This window comes from Carya illinoinensis, chromosome 7 (assembly GCF_018687715.1).
Source record: "Carya illinoinensis cultivar Pawnee chromosome 7, C.illinoinensisPawnee_v1, whole genome shotgun sequence".
Classification (NCBI taxonomy): Eukaryota; Viridiplantae; Streptophyta; class Magnoliopsida; order Fagales; family Juglandaceae; genus Carya; species Carya illinoinensis.
Genome location: NC_056758.1, coordinates 42,625,878 through 42,645,480, shown reverse-complemented (window position 1 = coordinate 42,645,480; position 19,603 = coordinate 42,625,878). Strand labels below are relative to the sequence as shown.

The window sequence follows — 19,603 nt, the reverse complement described above, 5'->3', positions numbered from 1 at the left end:
AAATTGAATAAAATATTATTAGAATATTACTTTTTAATAATATTATTATTTTGATATTTGAAAATTTTAAATTCTTTATTATATTTTGTGTGAAAATTGTAATAATGATATGAATTAAGGGCCCCTCTTAATTCAAACCAAACTTAGTAAAAACTATTCCTTTTATAATATTGTATTACAATGTTCATGCGGATAATAGTTTTCACTAAAGAAGAATACTACCCATCATCCTCGCACCATATATTAACATGTAATTTTTTATTTTTATTTTTTTATATTTAAACACACGTGTTTACATATTAATATGTGTGTGTTTAAATAAAATGATAAAATTGATAAATTACATATTTGTGTGTAGTGTATGTGATGACAAATATAATTTTTCATATTGTAATTCTAAAAAACTATATCAAGTTATCTTACAGTTAAATTATAAGAGAATATACTAAATACTCAATTATTGATCTAAAAGTTCTAAGATTATTAGATATTAATTTGGTTAAAATTTTAATCCTCAGGACCATAACATTCCATCACGACTTCGAATCCGATGTCTACATTTATCGACACTAACATGGTGGTATCTCTCCTTTTGGTGGCTTTAGTCATTTATCAATATTCAATGACTTAACGTTATACTCATACATAGTATTAAGACAGTTTAATCTATTTTATAAGTTACCCTCTCCATGATTTGAACTAATTTGACGTGATTTTTTCTTTGATATTAATTATTAAAGATCTAATTACTGATCTAAAAATTCTATAATTATAAAAAATTAATAATAATTAAGAGAATAATGGTTCAATCTAAAAATATAAAAGACTGTCAATTATAATTCACAGTCTGTATGTATTTTCTAAATAAAAATAAATAAATATGAAGAGGATGTGAGAAAATCTTTTAAAATCCAACTGAAAAAAAAGAAGTGTTAAACACACCTTATCTCGAGGATTTCCACTGTCGTGCCTTTAACTTTGTACAACGAAGTGTTAAACACGTGAAAAAAACAAAAAACAAAGTAATCGCACCAAATTTTTATGGTTAAATGCTTTGTGAGAGGATGCTATTCTCCGACTTCGAGTACAAGTTTAGTATGAGCAACATATAGGAAATGATATTCCACCCAACAACCTGAGTTTTTTTTTATTAGAAGAATATAATTACAAGCACGATTGTATATTAATTTATACATTAATATGATGTGATTGGTTAAAAAATAAATTTTATTAAAAATAATATTAATTTAAATTTTAAGTATAAATAAATCAATATTAATATATAAATTAGTGCACGACTATGCTTGTACGTAATAAAACTTTTTTTTTTTTAATTCTTTTTACTTTTTTCGTTGGCACCCAACGACATATCTTGGAAAGGTATCTGACCCGATACTTCATATGCTTAATATATTCAATTTCCCAAAAAATATAGAGATAAAATTGCAAGAAAAAAACGTGAAATTCCCTTTTTTTTTTTTTTTTTTGTGCTCATCGTACAACAATATTTTTTCATTTATCAGAAATGTCGAAAATTTCTCAATGTAGCAGTAGCGTTGAGACATCTTTTGTGTTTATAAGTCAATTTGAATTAACAAAAATTTTATGATCAGTTATTTTTATGTATTTATTTATGTACTCTATGATTGAATATGTTATTTTTTAAAATATAAAATAATTATTTTAATTAATTACATTAATAAAATATATAAAAATAATTATATATAACAGAATTTATCAATTAAATGACACTCCGTCTACAAATTTTTAGAAAAAAAATAAAAATTAAAAAGAAGAAGACTAGGTGTGCGCACTGCGCATCCCTACTTTTTTTTTTTTTAGATGTAGCATCCCTACTTTATATGGTGGATATTTCAAAAAAAAATTCTTATTTTATTTTGATGGCGATATTTCAAAACTTAAAACACACGAAAGAAAAAACACCTATTTATTGGGTAATTAAAAGTTTAAATATACGAATATACGATATTTTTATTTTCACAAACCCTAGATTTTTTCCCCCTTTCAAGCCACAGATCACAAGAAACACAAATCCATTTGAATGAGAAGCACAACTCGATCAAGACAAGAAAGCAAGATTCCCCAGTGACCGAATTCCGCACGATCATCGAGGAAGGTCAGTGAATTTTCTCCTCAATTCGAGTTCTAGGGTTTTGATTATTTCTCTGAATACTTGTTTATTTTGATCCTATCTGGATTTATTTTGGTACAAGCTCAAATACTTTGGCTCTTTTTTCTCTCGTTCTTTTGAGTTTGATGTTCTCTGCATGCCTAAAGAATGAAAGTTTTATCTTTGGCTTCTAGTTGTTTTTTTTTTTTTTTTTTTTTTTTTAAATCCAGTGGTTGCACAGGACATGTTTGTCTTTTGATGATTTTTTAATTTTATTTTATTTGGATTATCGATTTATTTAAATATATGCTATCTTGGCCTTTGATTTAGTAGTTCTGTTGTATATATTTGGGTTGTAAGATGTTCTATTGAAACTAATTGTTGTGTAATTAATTTGTGCATGATCTAGCAACCGTATTCTAGATTTTTATTTTATTTTTTTAATTTTTAATTTTATTATTATTATTATTATTTTTCCTGATTCTGTTAACATTTCATTGGTTTTATTGGATTGTTAGTTCTCTGTGAAAAGAGATTATCAGATTATGATTTCAAGTTAAAGCACACAATAAAAAGAAGTTAAATTATATATATACACTTGCACACACACGATGGTTGTTCCAATAAACATCAGAATGATTGGCTTTTTTCTGAAAAGAAGTTAAATTTTATGTTTAATTGTCAACATCATATAAACAGTTCGCACAGCATGATGTTACTGCTAACTGCTCTTGGAATTGCTTCTGCATTTCTTTATGGCTATTGCAATCAATGGCCCATTGGATGAAAAGTGTGCTATTTGAAATGTTTTGATTAAAAATAGATTCCTCTGATTGTAACATATAATTTTCTTTGTTGGTACAGGTTTTGTGATTTTGAGTTTTGTGGTAGCATAACAATCATGAGATTCACGAAGGGGGGTAAAGTTGAGGTACTGATAAAGAAAGAGGTGCCTCCAGGTGAGTGGCATTGTGCTAGGATTATCTCAGATAATGGGCGCACTTACAGTGTTGTATTCGAAGGTTCTTGCAGCATGGGAAGTGAGGCACTTGTGGAGCGAGTGCCAAGGAATGCCATTAGGCCTTGCCCTCCGGTGGGAAGTGTGGAGAGTTGGGCGGTTGGAGATGTGGTGGAAGTGTTTGATGTTGGTTCGTGGAAAATAGCCATGGTTTCGAAGGTCTTAAGCTGGGATTATTATTTGGCTAGGCTATTGGGATCTCATGAGGAGTTCAAAGTTCACAAATCCAACATCCGGGTGCGTCAGTCTTGGCAAGATAATGAATGGTTTGTGCTTGGAAAGGTGAGTTTCTGTTTTTATCTTGCCTTGGTTTGTTATTATGCTGAGTTTCAATCAGACTTCAGTGAGAACATTTGATGGTTCTTGCTTTTCTAGTGTGTCCCCGATAATTTTTCTCACTTGGTAGTTGAATTTCTGTGTAACAGTCAGTGAATAGTTTGCACTTTGATCGAGAAACACTGCCTATCATTGTTTGCATGGTGTTTTTCCCAGGACCATAGTGGCACCGAATCAGTATGCAGTATCCTTGCCTCTGCATTGACTGATTTTATTTTGGCTTTTGTTCACAGGGTCAAGGGAGTTTTGAGGTGGTGAAACGTGACAAGCCGTCTAGCTTGAACTGTCATCATATGACTTCTGAGTTTCCGCAATTTAATACAAGGAGAAAGATGCAGACAGGAAATAATTGTTTAGCTGCTCAAGACAATACTTGTTTCCAGGAGTCTCATATTGTCTCATCAAGAACATTGAAGAGATTTTCCCCTTATTTCTCCTCTCATATTGAAGCAAATACCAAAAAAGTGAGAGGAATCCAGAAAGAGGGTGAGCATAGAAGACTGATTTCAGAGTCTGTATCCCCATTGCTGGAAAAGGTAGATGCTGTTGCTTACCCACGAGTAAATCCGGGTGAAACATACATGCATGCTTCCTCTAATAATGAAACTGGATATTTTGAATTGAAGAGGGGCAATCAGAATGGTTCAATTTTTTGTCTTCATGAAAGAAGTTCGGAACCTATTGATTGTGGTAGTGTTTCATCTTCTGTTGGTAGTTGTAGTGTTGTTAGTGACAGTCCAAATAAGTTGTCTGGTCATATTTTATCAGGCCATGCTCAAGATGCAAATTCCTTTGATAACCGTGGATATGAGGAAGGAAAATGTCTTATTTCCATGAATGACGATGTAGCGGCAAGAATCCATATATTAGAGTTGCATGCTTATCGCTGCACTCTAGAAGCAATATATGCTTCTGGGTCCTTAAGTTGGGAACAGGAAGCTCTATTGACAAATCTCCGTATTTCACTCAACATTTCTAATGATGAACATTTGATGGAGATAAGGAATTTAAAATCAGCCCGAACTGGCATTTATTGTAGTTAACTAATAATCAGGGTATTTTGTTTTACCTTAGAATGAGATATTCACTGTTGGCTTTAAGGCCCTGGATCATTGTAAGAAGCTGGAGAAATGGGTTCATTTTGTAGCGTTGGTCTTGGTGGTCAATCAGTAGTTTGGAAATTATGTACCAAATACTTTTATACAGAAATGAATATTTCCAGGCTCATTGTGGTGCTCTTATTTTTTTCTCTTGTTCATGTGTTATGTACTTATGTTATTGAATTTTGGGGGTGGATTTATGATTCTAATTATGTTCAAGCAAAGATCATGAATTTGTTTTCAATCACCAGAGACATTTGGCTTTCATATCTTTTGAAAGCTCTTGTTGACCTCTGAATTTGCAGCTTGTAGATTGGAGAGAGAGAGCTTGAATAGCATGTGCTATATCTGGTGTTCTGGATATGTAAATGACAATTTTCAGTCTGACCCATATGTCCATTTGCGTAGAATATTGGTGTGTTTTGCCTGTCTTTTATCATGTTTGGCGGGTTGACCAATGTGGTATTAGAAAGAATGGTGGAAGATCTTCAGTTGTTTATTCGTAGACATGTGGAATTTGAATCCTGGGGATTGAGATTTTCTTAAATCTTCTAGCCCATGGATATTATTGTTATCCCTTTCCCTCAATATATCAGTATTCCATTTCATTTCATGCAGTAGTAGTCATAACATCAATTGACTTGTCGTACAAACAAGGGAGTAAAAAGAAAGCTATTTTGTGCTCCTTTGTATAAACATTTTGATTTTAACATGGTCTTGCTTGATGGCCTCACCATATAGCACTGGGTATTCTGTTTCAGGAGTGTTATTGATGAAACCCCTACTTTTTCCAGGGCCAAAGTTGGAGGCTTGCATGCCTTGCTTCCAAAGGTCTGAAGATGATGCTGGGTTTTGCTGCCTTTCTCTGGGATTATACAATTTGGGCAAGAACTGCATCCAATTTTACACAAGATGATAGATTTCCACCGTGTGGTATCATTATTTAATCTGGTTCAATGATATAGTTGATTTCAGGTCTGCTTGGAACCATGGACACACGTGGTGCCAATGTGAAATCAGTTTTTGAAACAGCTGGGAGATCAATCTTGATATGAAGGTCTTCTTATTAAACTTCTTTTTCAAATAATTCACATCACCATGTTTTCTTACATATAAAATCTTTATTTAGTATATAAAGTTTTCTCTTATGGATACGTTTCTGTTAATTTAGTTTAATTTCCAATCATTTCTCCAAATTGACAGGTATGAATTTTTCTAGTTTTCTATTGCATTTAATATTTGATAGATTTGATGCTACCTTCAGTGACTGTTATAATCCATATGATCGACTTGGATGATAATCTATGTTTCTGGAAGTCCTTTTTTTATTTATTTTTATTTTATTTTTTATAAGGAATATTAAACTTTATTAATGTAAAGAAGGTGTAAGCCAGGTACACTGGGAGTATACATGTGAATACACTGCTTTAAGAAACTTTATTAATGTTTCTGGAAGTCCTATTGTGTTACTGAAGTCAACCCACAATCCTTGCACTTTTGTTAAAGACCTGGGACAATATTTCAAAGCTCCCTTCGAATACCCTACTTCCTTGCTTCCCTTTTAGGAACTTCCCTCTTTATACTTTTCATGGTGGATATCTGCTAATCAGTAATAGGAAGTGGTTTCTTTCACTCTGTTACTTGGGGCATGATGACTTGGGTTTTTCATAAAACCCCAGCCATACCATGGAATTCTTATTTGGAGGGAGAATAGAGACCTTAATTATTGTTCATAGTTATACTCAAAAAGCAACAAACCTGATCGTTCAATTATAAAATTGAATGATAAGAAGCTATCATTATAATGAACTATGGATGCATAGTGATGTACTCTGGGTTGATCACTATATGATTAAAGATTTGTTGCATGCCCTCATATGATTATGACACTGGAGGGAGTTGACATTTATTAAAAAATTAGTGACCATCAACAGCCTGGTTAAAAGAAGCAAACGGAGAAAGGAAATGTTGTGTGCTTGGAGAAAAGTGTGCCAAACATTGACTTGAAATATTTGCTGATCAAGGTGCAATGGGTACTTCGGTTGTTTTTTTTTTTTAATTAACTTTAAGAAGTGATAGCGAACTCGATTACACTTTTTTCCTGCCTACAAATGTCACTTATTTCATTTCTGTGAACATAAGTTTTCTTTATTAGTGAAGGAAGACATGGGCATGTCTTTTCTTGCCTCAGTTACCTTCTTAGAATCCATTCTAGAGGACTTGGGGAGCTTTTTGGTGGTAGTATGCATTTTTGCCAAATGAGATTGATATTGGACGCAGACAATTTTTGGTTTCTGTATTTACTCTTCACTGTCCGTTTAATTTTGCTTTAGAGGACTCAAATTTTGCTTGAGGGGGTGTTATTATTATTTTTCTCTGTTATTTATTTATAATCTCACAACGCACTACATAATGCTACTCTTCTTGTATCATTATCATTGTACAAACCACTTAATGAGCTGTAGATATACTGTCTTGAACTTTGAAAACTGAGTGGTCGGTTGATCCCATTATTTCAGGCTTAAGACTTGATTATCGAGTTCAAACTTATCCTGAATATGGATGTTTGCAGGTCACTTGATTATCAAGTCCAACCATGGAGTTCCTCGGGGTTTGCTGATGATGAGTACGATAGCTGATCCAATGGAGGGCGAATTTCATGAAATCCAATTATTCAGTGAATTTTAGGTCTTGGAATTCTTACTGTTCGGTCAAATTGACAAAGTAACTAAAGGCATCTCTGTTTCTTAAAACCAAGTAGTTTTCCCAACTTGTAGAAGGACGCAGTGCGAAGATTTGGACGATATTCATAGGGAATATATGGACATTGAAGCACCTCAACATTGGAAAAGGTAAGCTGAAGAGGACTGCATAGACGGGTGACAATCTGACTGATACTGAAGAGCAAACACATGCTATAATTGATAATTGTTCTAGAGATCGATGGACTGATCAACAGCATTGTCTTGCAAAGATGATTTGGAATGGATAGTTCCGGTCGCATTAGTTGGGATTATTACGGTCTTTTTAATGACAAATGATCTGCGTCGAACCTCTTTCCATTATTAGTAAGAGTGGGTGTTTGGATGATTCTAACTTGGGAATTTGAAAGGGAAAGTGTATCTTAGACTATTATCCTGTATGGTGAGCTAATGGTCTGTAAACTTTCTCGTGTTTTCATGTCTTGTAACATATATTGTTACATTGCCCGTGCTCTGTCCAAAAAGGAGGTCTCATGGTTTTTCAAACCTAGCATGCTGTTCAGGGGAATCGAATCCTTTCACAAGGAAGAATTTCTAAAATGGAGCAATTCAATTGATATCACCTTCCTCAATATGACCTCGGTTCTCTAGCTACAAGGTAATAACTTGACAACACAAGAATCGTGGTTCCGAACATCTGTGCACATCAAACACCCACCCATGACCCACCAACGCATCAACGGAGAGTACTAGAAAAGTAAACCCTATATGACCTGAGAAAAAGGCATCTGAGCTTTGAACCCAAAAAAAAAAAAAAAAAACTACAATAACCAACCTTAATCTACAGAGGATACCCAAGCAATATTGCAAAGTAACCTGTCCAAACAACCTAAATCCAGCAAGACTATCGGTCTAAACAAAATAGACCGGCTCAATAAAATCATCGTCTTCATCCGGAAGAGGCTGTGCAACTGCATAATTTAGCTCGGCTTCATGTCTGAACAATAATTCCACAATAATTTGTATCAGCACGAGTTCACTGAGGATTCATAAAAGTGGCAGCAGAATACAATCTATTCATTGATGAGGGAACAAAGCTGCCTCAGTGTATAGATACTATAATATGATTGGAAGAATTTAATTGTCTCAAAAAATAAAGCTTCGGTGGCCAAAGTTCGAAGAGATGAGAAAGGAAAAGCTAACATGAATCAGGGAAAAAGGCATAATCACTTACTGTGCTTGTGCAGCCATGTCAATTTGAACTTCAGGAGGAGCAAGAGCAGGCGATTCAACAAAGTGTAGATCAAGATTTCTGCAGTTACCAGTTGCTTAGTTAAACTATCTTCCCATATATCTGCCTGCAAGAGGCAGTAAAGAACCAAAACCGAAATGCAAAAATAACAATGAAATGAATTCACGAGAACATTACCCTGCTAGCTTTCGGGCAAGATACAAGAAAGGTTTCTCAAAGTTGTAATTGCTCTTTGCAGAAATTTCATAATACTGCAGGTTTTTCTTTCTGTGAAAGGTAACCTGCTTTGCTTTGACCTGCCTGTTTTTGACATCGACCTTGTTACCACACAAAACTATGGGAATGTTGTCACAGACCCTGATAAAATAGCAACAAAGAACCCACTTAGAAGGGCGTTTTTGCTTAGTAAAAGAGAAACACGGAGAGTTAGACAGTAGTACAATATAGGAAATAAGGGGAAACAGAAAATCAAAACAATGAAAAGAAAAGGCATCACCAACTCACCTGCAAAGATCGCGGTGCCATGTTGGGACATTTTTGTATGTCAGGCGAGCAGTGACATCAAACATGATTATGGCACATTGTCCATGAATACTGAAAATAAAAAAAGTAGGCATAACAAGTGTCAAAAAAGAATGAATGAAAGACTGATCCAGAAATTTAGATGCACACTGTCATGCACAATTCATAACATATTCACAACCACAAAAGTCCCAGATTAAACAGAGTCGCAATGAATCAATTCAAATCTTTGACAAAAATCGTATACCCAGAACTCTCTTATCAAACCGACAAACACAAGATGGCCAGATTGTTCTACCACAATGTCACATCAAGAGATTTGGTTTTGTTCAGATATCTCCTCTATTGTTCTTTTACAAACTTAACGTGAATGTAAGTAAACAGAATCAGCAATAAGCACTAATTCCAAGTTCTCTCTCTGCAGTATCAACAACTAAAGAACACAATGCCCCTGATATTCAAGTGTTGCAGTAAACTTGCGGAAAGATGTAGCGGATCATCCAAGTTAACAATGCCAATATGATCCACGTACGCTGTAATCACTATAGTTTATTGTAAAACAGGGTAAAAATGCATACTAGTAACCATCTCTGAGTCCACCAAACTTCTCCTGGCCAGCAGTATCCCAGCAGTCGAACCTGATCTTCCCGAAATTCGTGAAGAAATCCAGCGGATGAACTTCCACACCGATTGTGGCTGTAGATAGGGATGTTGAAGATTTCACAAGTTACATATTTATCATCAAGTCTGGAGCGGGAGCACACACAAACAGAGTCCAAACAATCACAACAACGAATGTTAGAAAAATAGAAAGAGAAAAGAGTCCATACGCTCATATCTCTTCTCGAACTCTCCGGTAAGATGACGTTTGACAAACGTAGTCTTGCCTGTACAGAATAAAAAACGCTTCATTTAGATTTAAGAGAAAGGGGAGGTGGGGGGTAGGAGAGCCTGGAGAGGTCATACGCCCCATTTGGTTGCCAACAAAGCATAAAAGTGAATAAGAAACAGAATGGTCTTGAGAAACATATTAAAAGAACAACGGACAAGACAAGATTCGGGAGAGAGAGAGAGAGAGAGTACCAGTTCCACCATCACCGACGATCACGAGCTTAAAGGAAGGGTGAGCCACGGGTTGCTGATTCGAAAGCGCCAAATAAATAGAGCAATGTCACCATGACATGCAACTTATATACATGAAGAAAACTGTAGCAAGTACGTAATATATATACACACATATATGTACATATATGTAGAGAGAGAGAGAGAGAGAGAGAGAGAGAGAGAGAGAGAGAGAGGCTCACCATTTATGGGGAGGGCGTACGGGTGGGAGAGATACAGATTGGCAGAGGGTTTTGGTTTGGTATGGACTATTGAATGATGAAGAGTGTGTTGGAGGCCGTGAAGTGTTTATACACATATATATTATATATGGGATGGGATCGACTTTTGTTGGACGCAATTTTGTATGCCGTTAGATCCCCCGCTTAAATTCTAAGCTTCAATTTCAACCATACACTCCGACTCCAGCAGCCATCCATCCATCCAGCTGCGTGTGTGAACATCAAGGAAATTAATCTCCATGCCATCAACATCTATAATAGATAGGATGGCCATCCAGATGAGCGTAAAAGATATTCCATGTGGACGTGAGAATCAACTTCCTTTTTTCCTAGGGATGCATGCAAGCATGCAGTACGTGTCAATGGTGTCGTGATCAATATTCTTCACTGTCTTACGCAAAGAATTAAGCCATCGGGGGTCCCAGTTTCGGACAAGAATATTTTATTTTGCTCCCACTGGTACCTCTCGAACAAAAGGGAGCACCGAAGTGTTAAAAAACTAAAATATATAGTTCCTTCTTATTATCATCCACCATATTACTACTGTATCTTACACTCGATAAAGTACAGTCCAAACAAGAACTGAACGTAGATATGGAAAAAGAATAAGATTTCACCCTTGTTCCAGCCACTATCATGCTATTATGCAGATGATCACTAGAGTAAAACACAGAATAGAAGAACAGAGTGGAGTACAGAAAGTTGAGAATATGGAAAAGGAAAAATGCTAGATCCTCCCTGAAGAGGACAAATGGAAAATCAACTAGAAAGTAATCATTCGTTGCTGCAGTATCAAGGGACTCATCAGGACATATCCACCATGCATGGATGGAAAAGATTCCAACAATTCCAACAACGTCGTGCTGCGAGGGCGAAGGTAGAGCTGCGATATTGGCGCGTCTTCTTGCAGAAAAACTTGTTTTGGTAAAGTACAGTTTAAAGGCGACTCCATGAGAGTTTACAAAGCCATCAATCAGACCGCCAAGCCGAATACATGAAGATTGAGAGGCTAGGTTGACCATGTTGATGGATACCTCTGTGAAAAAGAATTTGGAAGTTCATATGGATTCCTAGAGTTGTTAGTCGACAAGCACTTGTAATTGCCAAGTGGACTGCTGAAACCAAATCGATAGGCTTGTAAGATGGGAGGAAGTCTTTGATCCCCTACAGTCAGTGTCTTTGTAGTCTTATTTTTTAAGAAAAATGATAAACACAATACTTTTCACAACACTTGTACGTTAAAACATACTTGAGAATATGATAATCAAGACCAACACAACCATTTTATTGTGACATATTACTTGTATATTACAATATACCGTATGTGCGTAATTTCAGGCGTATTGTCGCATTGGGAAATTCAAGGAAAATATCTTGCATTCAATGAAAATGATTAGGCAACTAGAAACTCTTAAAAGGGGCCGGCCACAAACTCGATTGAAGCCAAATTCTGAAAAATATGTAATTGCCAAGTGAATATATATAAATGTCGCGCCTAAAGGCATAAAAACCAAAACAAAGCAACACACTGGTACAGCTCCACGTCCTCAAGATTGTACAACCAAAAATATATTCTCAACCTTCACAAATGCCAGCAATTATGGGGTTGGGAGGGGGTAGGGGAAAAGAAAATAAATGGCCAATGGACTTGCAAATCTTGGTAAGAAAGCCTGGCGAGAAGAATCACCCAATTTACTCAAAGGTGTCATCATCGTCATCTGGAAGGGGCTGACTGGCAGCAGCAGCAAGCTCAGCCTCGTGCCTGTGAAAAAAAAAATTACAAAGGTTAAGATCCAAACTAATTAGTGAGACTCGAAAGGAAGAACTCTGAGCACCACACGTATCAGTAATATATTTTTTAAATAAAAACTTATCCAGTAATTTATTACTGAAATTAAACTGCTAATGTCAATTGTGATGCATTGGACCAGAGAGAGGGGTCAAGGAATCCAGCTTATTCAAAGCAAAAATCAAGAATTTTCTGTGAGAAATCCAAGGATATAACGGAAGCACTTAAGAGTACAGAATCAAATATGACAATTAGTTATATCACACTGATACCCAGAAAATACAGGAACAGCGATACGCGCCCCATTAGAGAAAGAGAGAGAGAATTCTAGTTATAAACAAAGGCTTACTGTTGCTGTGCAGCCAAGTCAATTTGCACTTCTGGAGGAGCCAGGGCAGGAGTTTCAACAAAATGCAGATTAGGATCCCTAAAACAAGAAGCATATTGCAGAATTAGCAGGAACGCTGAAAGTGAATGGGAAAGTATACCCTACAGAAAGTAACAAGTATTTACCCTGCAAGTTTCCTGGTAAGGTATAAGAAGGGCTTCTCAAAGTTATAATTGCTCTTGGCCGATATCTCATAATACTGCAAATTCTTCTTCCGGTGGAAAGTAACCTGCTTTGCCTTCACCTGCCTGTTCTTCACATCAACCTTGTTTCCGCAAAGAACAATTGGGATGTTTTCACACACACTGAAAAATGACAACATAGGAAGTGCCAAAGCGGCCATGAATCCCAATGAAGCCTTGAAAAGGCATTAAAACTTAACAAGTGATCAGTCAGGATTTCTGGACAGACCGGCAAAGGTCGCGGTGCCATGTTGGAACATTCTTGTATGTCAACCTAGCAGTAACATCAAACATGATGATTGCACATTGCCCATGGATGCTGCACAATGAGAATGGTTTTTATACATAGGCAAAAGAGGCTGAACATCAGACTACAGTGATATTAAGACCAAAAAAATAAAAGAGGAAAAAGAAACAAAAATAAATTCAGGGAGAGTCCTGACAGCAGAAAATTATCAAGAAAATTGATACTAAAGCCGAAAATTTTTACTCCAATATATTATATATACATATGTATGTATATATAATGTTGTTCACATAGCTTAGATAAACAACACCAAGTGTCGTACAAACATTCAGATAAGTTCAGATTAATATCACGGAGAAAACATTGGAATCACTGAAGAATGTAATCAGAGAAGACGCAACCACCAAGTAGGTTGAAATTGCAAACCATATCCAAGTGCATAAAAACAAGATTATTATCCTTAGGCCTAATTACGTATTTCAATAAACTTCTTACTTTCAAAAAAAGAAAAAACAGAATTATTATCCTTAACTCGTAAATCATGCCTAAAACCACAATGGAAGTTACTATTTCTTGAATTATAAAACAAAACAACTTGGCATTATGTAGATCTCAAGAACACAAGAAAGTTCAAACAACTATTCTTATGAAACAAGTGTTTTATATGAAACGGCTATTTTATAGGAATCACAAGTATAGCTATTGCCTACAAGCATTAAATGATTTAAAGACGACAATGGTACCCAACAGATACATCTCACCTATGCAAAATAGAAAGTTGGATATAAAGAATCTTGTCCAAAACTCATTATACAGAATACTCACTAATAACCATCTCTAAGGCCGCCAAACTTCTCTTGCCCGGCCGTATCCCAGCAGTAGAAACGAATTTTCCCGCAGTTGGTGAAAAAGTCCAATGGATGGACTTCCACACCAATGGTCGCTGTCCACCAAATGAAAGATCAGCCCCCACAAAACAACAAGGTTTTGATACTTAACTTTGCACTTACAGCAAGGTTTTGATACTTCCAAAATACAAAGTAAACGGACCAAAATATGAAAACGAATTCATGAAACTCACGTTCATATTTCTTCTCAAACTCCCCAGTAAGATGCCTTTTCACAAACGTTGTTTTTCCTGCATTATTTTTGATTATTTAAACATTAGGAATTTAATAAGCAAAATCGAGAGTAATAAAATACAAATGCTTTAACAACTCAGTGAGTTCGGAAATAGTCACAAAATTCAAGGCAATTAATATATCACACGGAAATCCAACTGACAAAAATGGAAATGGCAAAGAATACCACTCACTCCTAAAAGAACGAGGAATGGTTATTAGTTTGATAAGAAAATCATCAAGATTGCGAAAAGTTCTCTTCTTTTTCTTAGTTTCACCCTAAAGATTTTTTCTTACGAGTAGTTTCAATTGAAACCCTATAAATAAGGAGGCCTTGTAACCAAGACCAGCACGGATTAGTTGTATTAGATATCTTTATTTTCCTGTCCCAAATTTTCCCTACAACCAGTGAACCACACAGATCTTGAAGGAAAAATACTCTATTAAAGAAAAAAATTACCGGTTCCACCATCGCCAACAATCACAAGCTTAAAGCTCGGATAATCTACGGTCTGTTGATTCGGCAAAGCCTGAAAGACGAAAGCAACAGATCAAATGCCACGCAAAATCAGAATAAGAAATGGAAAACGGCCGAAACATGGCATGAAGTCGAAGATCAAACAAAAGAAAGGAATATTCTGGGAGGAAATACGAGAGTAGAGCTATACCATTTGTTCGTCTTTCAGATGTAAGTCCCTGTCTGTAGCGCGGAGAGCAAATTCCACAGAGAGAGAGAGAGAGAGCGAGAGAGGAACGAGCATTTGGGATTTTTGAGGGTTTTATATTACGGAGGGAGGAGCTGGAGGAGAGGCCCTAACGCTTGCTTTCCAGGTTAGCTTCAGGCTGACGCAGTTGTCTGGGCCGTCCGATTTTAGTCCTGGAGTAATGAAGTCTACGTGTGGCCGACCAATTGAGGTTGTTCTCTCTCGACTCGTTAGTCTAATCCTGTGGGCTGAAAAGCTGGGCCTGTGCATCCACCTTCTCTCTCCACTCTTTCGTCTAGCTTGACCGTTTGGATTCGAATAGTATCTAAATTTATTTTATTATTATATTTTTTAAATTTTTATATAAAATATAATAAATAATTTAATTTTTTTAAATTTCAATTTAATTTTTTTAAATCTTAAAACAATAATAATATTAAAAAAATAATATTTTAATAATATTTTATTCAATTTTCATCTTTTAACTAAAATCATTTCATCTCATTTTATCTTATTTCTAAATTCAAATTATTTATTTTTGTTTAAGGACTAGTTTAGGTTTAGAGATAAGATGAGATAGTTTTAAATGAAAAATAAAAGTTGAATAAAATAATATTATAATATTATTTTTTAATATCATTATTATTTTAGAATTTGAAAAAATTAAATCGTTTATTATATTTTGTATAAAAATTTAGAAAATTTCTAATGATGAGATAAAATACTTTCCAAATCCAAACGGGATCTAAATCAATAAAAAAAATATTTTAGTTATTAAGAGGATTTATAAAAATAAATTTACAAGCTAACGTGATTTAACGTGATACGTCAAATTATAAAATTATTTTTATTATAAAACACATATAAGATATCAAATGAAACTATGTCAACATATCAATTTTTAAATGTATTTTTGCAAAAAAGCTTTGTAAAATTTCTTTATATTTGGAACACTTCTAATCAAAATATCTTCTTTTAAGTGATTTTTTATAATTAATTTAAAGTCACTTAAAATTAATAATAAAATTCCAACGTGATTTATATAATAAAAAGCACTATTGCTCCTATTTATATATTTTACAGGTTGTGGGAAGATCAATCCATGAATAACATAAGATTCCAAATTTCCAATGATTTTGAGGTATGGTGCCTCAATGAAAGCCCTACATTAAAACACGTCCTATTAAATGTTCAATAAATATATAAATTTTCAATGATTTTGAGGTATGGCACCGGTTCAGATTTAGTTTAGCGAGTAAATAAAATTATTCATTAGTTGGAAAAACAAATTAAAAAGAAAGGGGCACCACATTTTTTCTTGTACCTTCAAGACATATCATGAATATGTAATATCCATTTTACTCATTTATTCTGCTAAAGTACATGATGCCCAATATATTCTATCCTTACAAATCATGTATATATATATTTTTATTTTCGAATTATACTCTAAAAAACCCCATAATGCTTCCTTACAAACAAAATTACTCATAGTATCGACCACAAAGATCCCAAATATACGTTAACATTGGCCTGATCACATACGCCTTGGATTACGAACACTCAACAGCTTCACATCATCCAGAACAGGGCCGCACAGTGAAGAAAAGTCATCACTTCTCATGGTGTAAAATGTGCTGAGGAACATTATACGAGTTCGTGGAGAAGTAGCCACAAACTTGAGTACAGCACGCTTGTATCCACCTTTGCCCTTGGATTCGTAAGGAACTTTTACTGTGTCCTTGCCGGCAAATGCCTCGACGATCATGGACCCTTCACAGGAGTTGCTGGCGTCGCCCACGGCAAAAGAGAGAACGTAGGTCTTTCCGGGGATGGTCCTGGCCACTTGTGCGATGGCGCTTTCTTTTCCAGCGACAAGTTCTACGGCTCGTTTGCCTTGCGGTACCGAGAAATGGTCCGAGTCTATGTATTTGACGGCTTTGAGTGACTCCACCATCCAACCTGGCAGTGGAGAGTGGTCATCCTCGATGTTTGGTGGGATGAGGACTCCCCAGGACGTGTTGGGGAATATATACGGTCCTTCTTCGAAATCCGGATTCTTCAGTAAGTTTTCTACGCAATCACAAAGTCCAAATAAATAAGCTTGTCGGCTATCAAAAGATTAATATAACATCATAATTTGAAGAGAACCATGTGAAAGTTTTGATATTCAATATTTAAATGACCGAAAATAAAAGTGACTGACATTTGAACCAAATCTGTGTTTATGGCATAAAAAGTTTAGGGGACGAGAATAAATTATGACATGCTACAGATCTAATATGTTGTATAGGAATGTCTATCTAATAGGACAGCCAGTTGGGGCAAGCTGTAAATTAATGTTAGGTAGATTTGCAGACTCTCATTAACTCGATGTTCTGACATGTTCCAAGTTGCTGCAAGCTGCCACTACTTGGACAGTGATGGCCACGAACGTCTGAATTCGCCGTATTCATATATATAAAGTGCCTAAACCATTAATTGAGCCCAAATGCCGGATTCTAGTACTATCTTGTGCCAAAAGTTGCAAACAGATATATACGAGGGGCACCTGCTACCTACTTCCAGCGGGTAAAGCGAGCGACTGAAAAAAAGTGGTCCTTTGGGCTATAGCTGCTATGGGACCTTAATCATGGATGTCCATAAAGCCCAAAACAGAGGCACATGGATTTTTATGCAAGATCCCGTAGAAGGAAATATCAAAGTCAGGGTAGCCGTGCATTCATGTGAGTGGATGTGGGCGCGAAATATGATCATCATGTCAATGCTAGAAAGAACTCACTGTTGGTTAGTCTAGGAGGGTATAAGGCTTTAATTGCAATTGAATCAATAAGAGGGCCACATGCAGGATCCTCCTCCACTCCTGGATTATGAAGCACGATGGCCGCAACATCGCTCTCGGCTTGGAACGCCCACGCATACGAGTCCCACCCATTACTGCTATACAGTGTTTGCATTGGCAGCACGCCCCAATCTGGTGCCACCGACACGTTTAGCCGCTCCTCTTGAGCGCAGGTGCGGGCGGCGCTGAACGTGAGCGAATAATACATTCCCTTGATCACTTTCATGCTTTGCTTGATCGACGCCTCGTTCCCAAGCCTCACCGCAAAGGCTCCCTCTGGCACCACCAGCATCATGTCCCCTTGCTTTTGGCCCGATTTTATGTACTCCACAAACCCTGAAACTTCCCACTCTGGTATGGCATGCCGCCCCTTCACCACCGTTCCCTTCATGTCAGCGGGTTTTGGGCCATACTCGAAGTTCCCATTTGGTAATAATCCTGCATAGGAAAACAAAAAAAAGGCGTTCATTGGAATTATGTCGGTTGCAGCATGCTTAAGGTATTCGAATTATGAAAGGTGCAAACCTACATTAGCTCGACCGAAAACAAAGGAAGTAATTTTCGAGTTAATTTCAACCAGAGCATCAATTTACGTTCGAATGAAAACTGTAAATTCAACGTCACCTCTGACAAAACATAACAATCCACCGTCACGTGGAATCCGGCAAAGCAGGGTAAACACTGGTCCCATGCAGAGGTTTAAGTGTTGGGGTGTTGACCACTTTACTTTCTACGCTGCTGTTTATTATTTTATTATTATTTTAATATATTTTTATTACTATTATTCAATATTATTATTACTACACTATTGAAGTACACTTCTTATTATTATTTATTATTTTTTTATTTATTTTTATTACTATTTATTACTTTTTACATATTTTTTATTATTTTATTATTACTTTTCACATATTTTATTATTATTTTTATTATTTTATTACTATTTTTAACTTACTTTTTATTACTATTTACAACTCTTCTTAATATCCAAACCTACCGGTTTGCAATTCTGTTTGAAACAGTTTGCAGCTTACTGCTCACTTGAAATCTCAAGTTTCACCCTAACTATGCGCCATGAAAAAAATTTGAAATACTCAAAACTTTCCACATCTATGTCGACCTTGATCACGACTTAATTCAAATTAGCTATATATATAGGATGAATCTGACTGAAGAAATTAATCCTGCAAACCACAGTGTGGACTAGTTTTGTAGCTGGAAATTAAGAACTAAGAAAACCAGTACTGAAATCTCAAATCACAACCATGCATCACTCCTTTGAAAACAAGATAGCCCAAGCCCAACATGATATCATACTTTGTAAGCCAGTTTCTTTTGAAAGAAGCAGATGTAGCACCATATATGTAGTATACATGCATATAATGTACGTAAAACATACTGATACATATATATGTGTGTATGCAATTGAATTAATTAGTCAGTACCGTCGGTGAGGGATAAGGCGATGTGGAAGGTGGCGCACAATAGCACCGACAGAAAGGCGATCCCTCGCATAGTGAAGGAGCTCTGCGCAATTTTTGGAGACAGCCGACGATTGAGATATTGGTGTAGAACGCATTGAGCCAAGGGAGTGTGAGCCATGCCTAATATGCATGACAAGCTAGCAAGAAGCCCTCGGATTTCTACGAAACATCTGTTTTGCCATTATTAATAATAATATGACTAAGATCGAGACGTCTTGTAGCGGGAGGTTGAAGACAGATAGGTGTTCGAAGTCACATGGGTTTTCCTCCCCCAAAGCCGATATGCAAGCCAGCCGTACTCGACACTGCTTTTGCTTTGCTTACTTTTTGCTAAGGTACGTAGTTACCGGTCATTTTGGTCATAATGGTGTATTTAAATGCACCAAGCAAGAAGAATGAATAAAATTTAAATGTATGTGCGTTTTGGATTCCCGAGTTCCGA

The 19,603-nt window shown here is 35.8% G+C and overlaps 4 protein-coding genes across 7 annotated transcripts; 1 reads left to right on the top strand and 3 right to left on the bottom strand.

Annotated features, from left to right (window-relative positions):
• Positions 1–1,901: 1,901 nt before the first annotated feature.
• LOC122315635 (protein AGENET DOMAIN (AGD)-CONTAINING P1-like) lies at positions 1,902–7,811 on the top strand. 4 transcript variants are annotated; one of them, XM_043131673.1, is made up of 6 exons: positions 1,906–2,137; positions 2,996–3,431; positions 3,719–4,021; positions 5,380–5,469; positions 5,561–5,642; positions 7,158–7,811. In XM_043131673.1, exons 2-5 carry the CDS (start codon positions 3,033–3,035, stop codon positions 5,597–5,599), a joined length of 831 nt encoding a protein of 276 aa, XP_042987607.1. In that variant the 5' UTR covers positions 1,906–2,137; positions 2,996–3,032; the 3' UTR covers positions 5,600–5,642; positions 7,158–7,811. The 4 variants fall into 4 exon arrangements, 3 of the variants coding, with proteins under 3 accessions (XP_042987605.1, XP_042987607.1, XP_042987606.1); XM_043131672.1 differs by having other exon boundaries at positions 5,551–5,642; XR_006244077.1 differs by having other exon boundaries at positions 1,908–2,137; positions 5,347–5,642.
• Positions 7,812–7,878: 67 nt separating this feature from the next.
• LOC122315637 (GTP-binding nuclear protein Ran1A-like) lies at positions 7,879–10,506 on the bottom strand. The gene is made up of 8 exons (XM_043131675.1): positions 10,366–10,506; positions 10,145–10,199; positions 9,892–9,948; positions 9,640–9,757; positions 9,044–9,133; positions 8,717–8,896; positions 8,522–8,599; positions 7,879–8,284 (listed from the first exon to the last, which is right to left on the bottom strand). The coding sequence occupies exons 1-8, from the start codon at positions 10,366–10,368 to the stop codon at positions 8,200–8,202; spliced, it is 666 nt and encodes a 221-aa protein (XP_042987609.1). The 5' UTR covers positions 10,369–10,506; the 3' UTR covers positions 7,879–8,199.
• A 1,335-nt stretch (positions 10,507–11,841) lies between these two features.
• On the bottom strand, positions 11,842–14,962 carry LOC122315636 (GTP-binding nuclear protein Ran-3). Its single transcript, XM_043131674.1, has 8 exons — positions 14,800–14,962; positions 14,592–14,661; positions 14,092–14,148; positions 13,836–13,953; positions 12,993–13,082; positions 12,707–12,886; positions 12,543–12,620; positions 11,842–12,166 (listed from the first exon to the last, which is right to left on the bottom strand). Exons 1-8 carry the CDS (start codon positions 14,890–14,892, stop codon positions 12,097–12,099), a joined length of 756 nt encoding a protein of 251 aa, XP_042987608.1. The 5' UTR covers positions 14,893–14,962; the 3' UTR covers positions 11,842–12,096.
• A 1,207-nt stretch (positions 14,963–16,169) lies between these two features.
• LOC122315634 lies at positions 16,170–19,288 on the bottom strand. The gene is made up of 3 exons (XM_043131669.1): positions 19,123–19,288; positions 17,618–18,115; positions 16,170–16,908 (listed from the first exon to the last, which is right to left on the bottom strand). The coding sequence occupies exons 1-3, from the start codon at positions 19,277–19,279 to the stop codon at positions 16,373–16,375; spliced, it is 1,191 nt and encodes a 396-aa protein (XP_042987603.1). The 5' UTR covers positions 19,280–19,288; the 3' UTR covers positions 16,170–16,372.
• Positions 19,289–19,603: the final 315 nt, after the last annotated feature.

Bases quoted from the DNA above. Each gene is read 5' to 3' on its own strand.
- LOC122315635 (XM_043131671.1), top strand. From the start codon at position 3,033: ATGAGATTCACGAAGGGGGGTAAAGTTGAGGTACTGATAAAGAAAGAG. The intron at 3,432-3,718 runs GTGAGTTTCTGT...TTTTGTTCACAG, and splicing joins AATGGTTTGTGCTTGGAAAG to GGTCAAGGGAGTTTTGAGGT.
- LOC122315637 (XM_043131675.1), bottom strand. The intron at 9,949-10,144 runs GTACTCTCTCTC...TATTCTGTACAG, and splicing joins CGTCGGTGATGGTGGAACTG to GCAAGACTACGTTTGTCAAA. The intron at 9,134-9,639 runs GTATGCATTTTT...TTTTATTTTCAG, and splicing joins GGACTCAGAGATGGTTACTA to TATTCATGGACAATGTGCCA.
- LOC122315636 (XM_043131674.1), bottom strand. From the start codon at position 14,892: ATGCTCGTTCCTCTCTCGCTCTCTCTCTCTCTCTCTGTGGAATTTGCT. The intron at 14,149-14,591 runs GTAATTTTTTTC...AAAATAATGCAG, and splicing joins TGTTGGCGATGGTGGAACCG to GAAAAACAACGTTTGTGAAA. The intron at 13,954-14,091 runs GTGAGTTTCATG...TTTGGTGGACAG, and splicing joins GTTTGAGAAGAAATATGAAC to CGACCATTGGTGTGGAAGTC.
- LOC122315634 (XM_043131669.1), bottom strand. From the start codon at position 19,279: ATGGCTCACACTCCCTTGGCTCAATGCGTTCTACACCAATATCTCAAT. The intron at 18,116-19,122 runs GTACTGACTAAT...TTTCCTATGCAG, and splicing joins CGCCTTATCCCTCACCGACG to GATTATTACCAAATGGGAAC. The intron at 16,909-17,617 runs GTGAGTTCTTTC...GTGATTGCGTAG, and splicing joins CCCTCCTAGACTAACCAACA to AAAACTTACTGAAGAATCCG.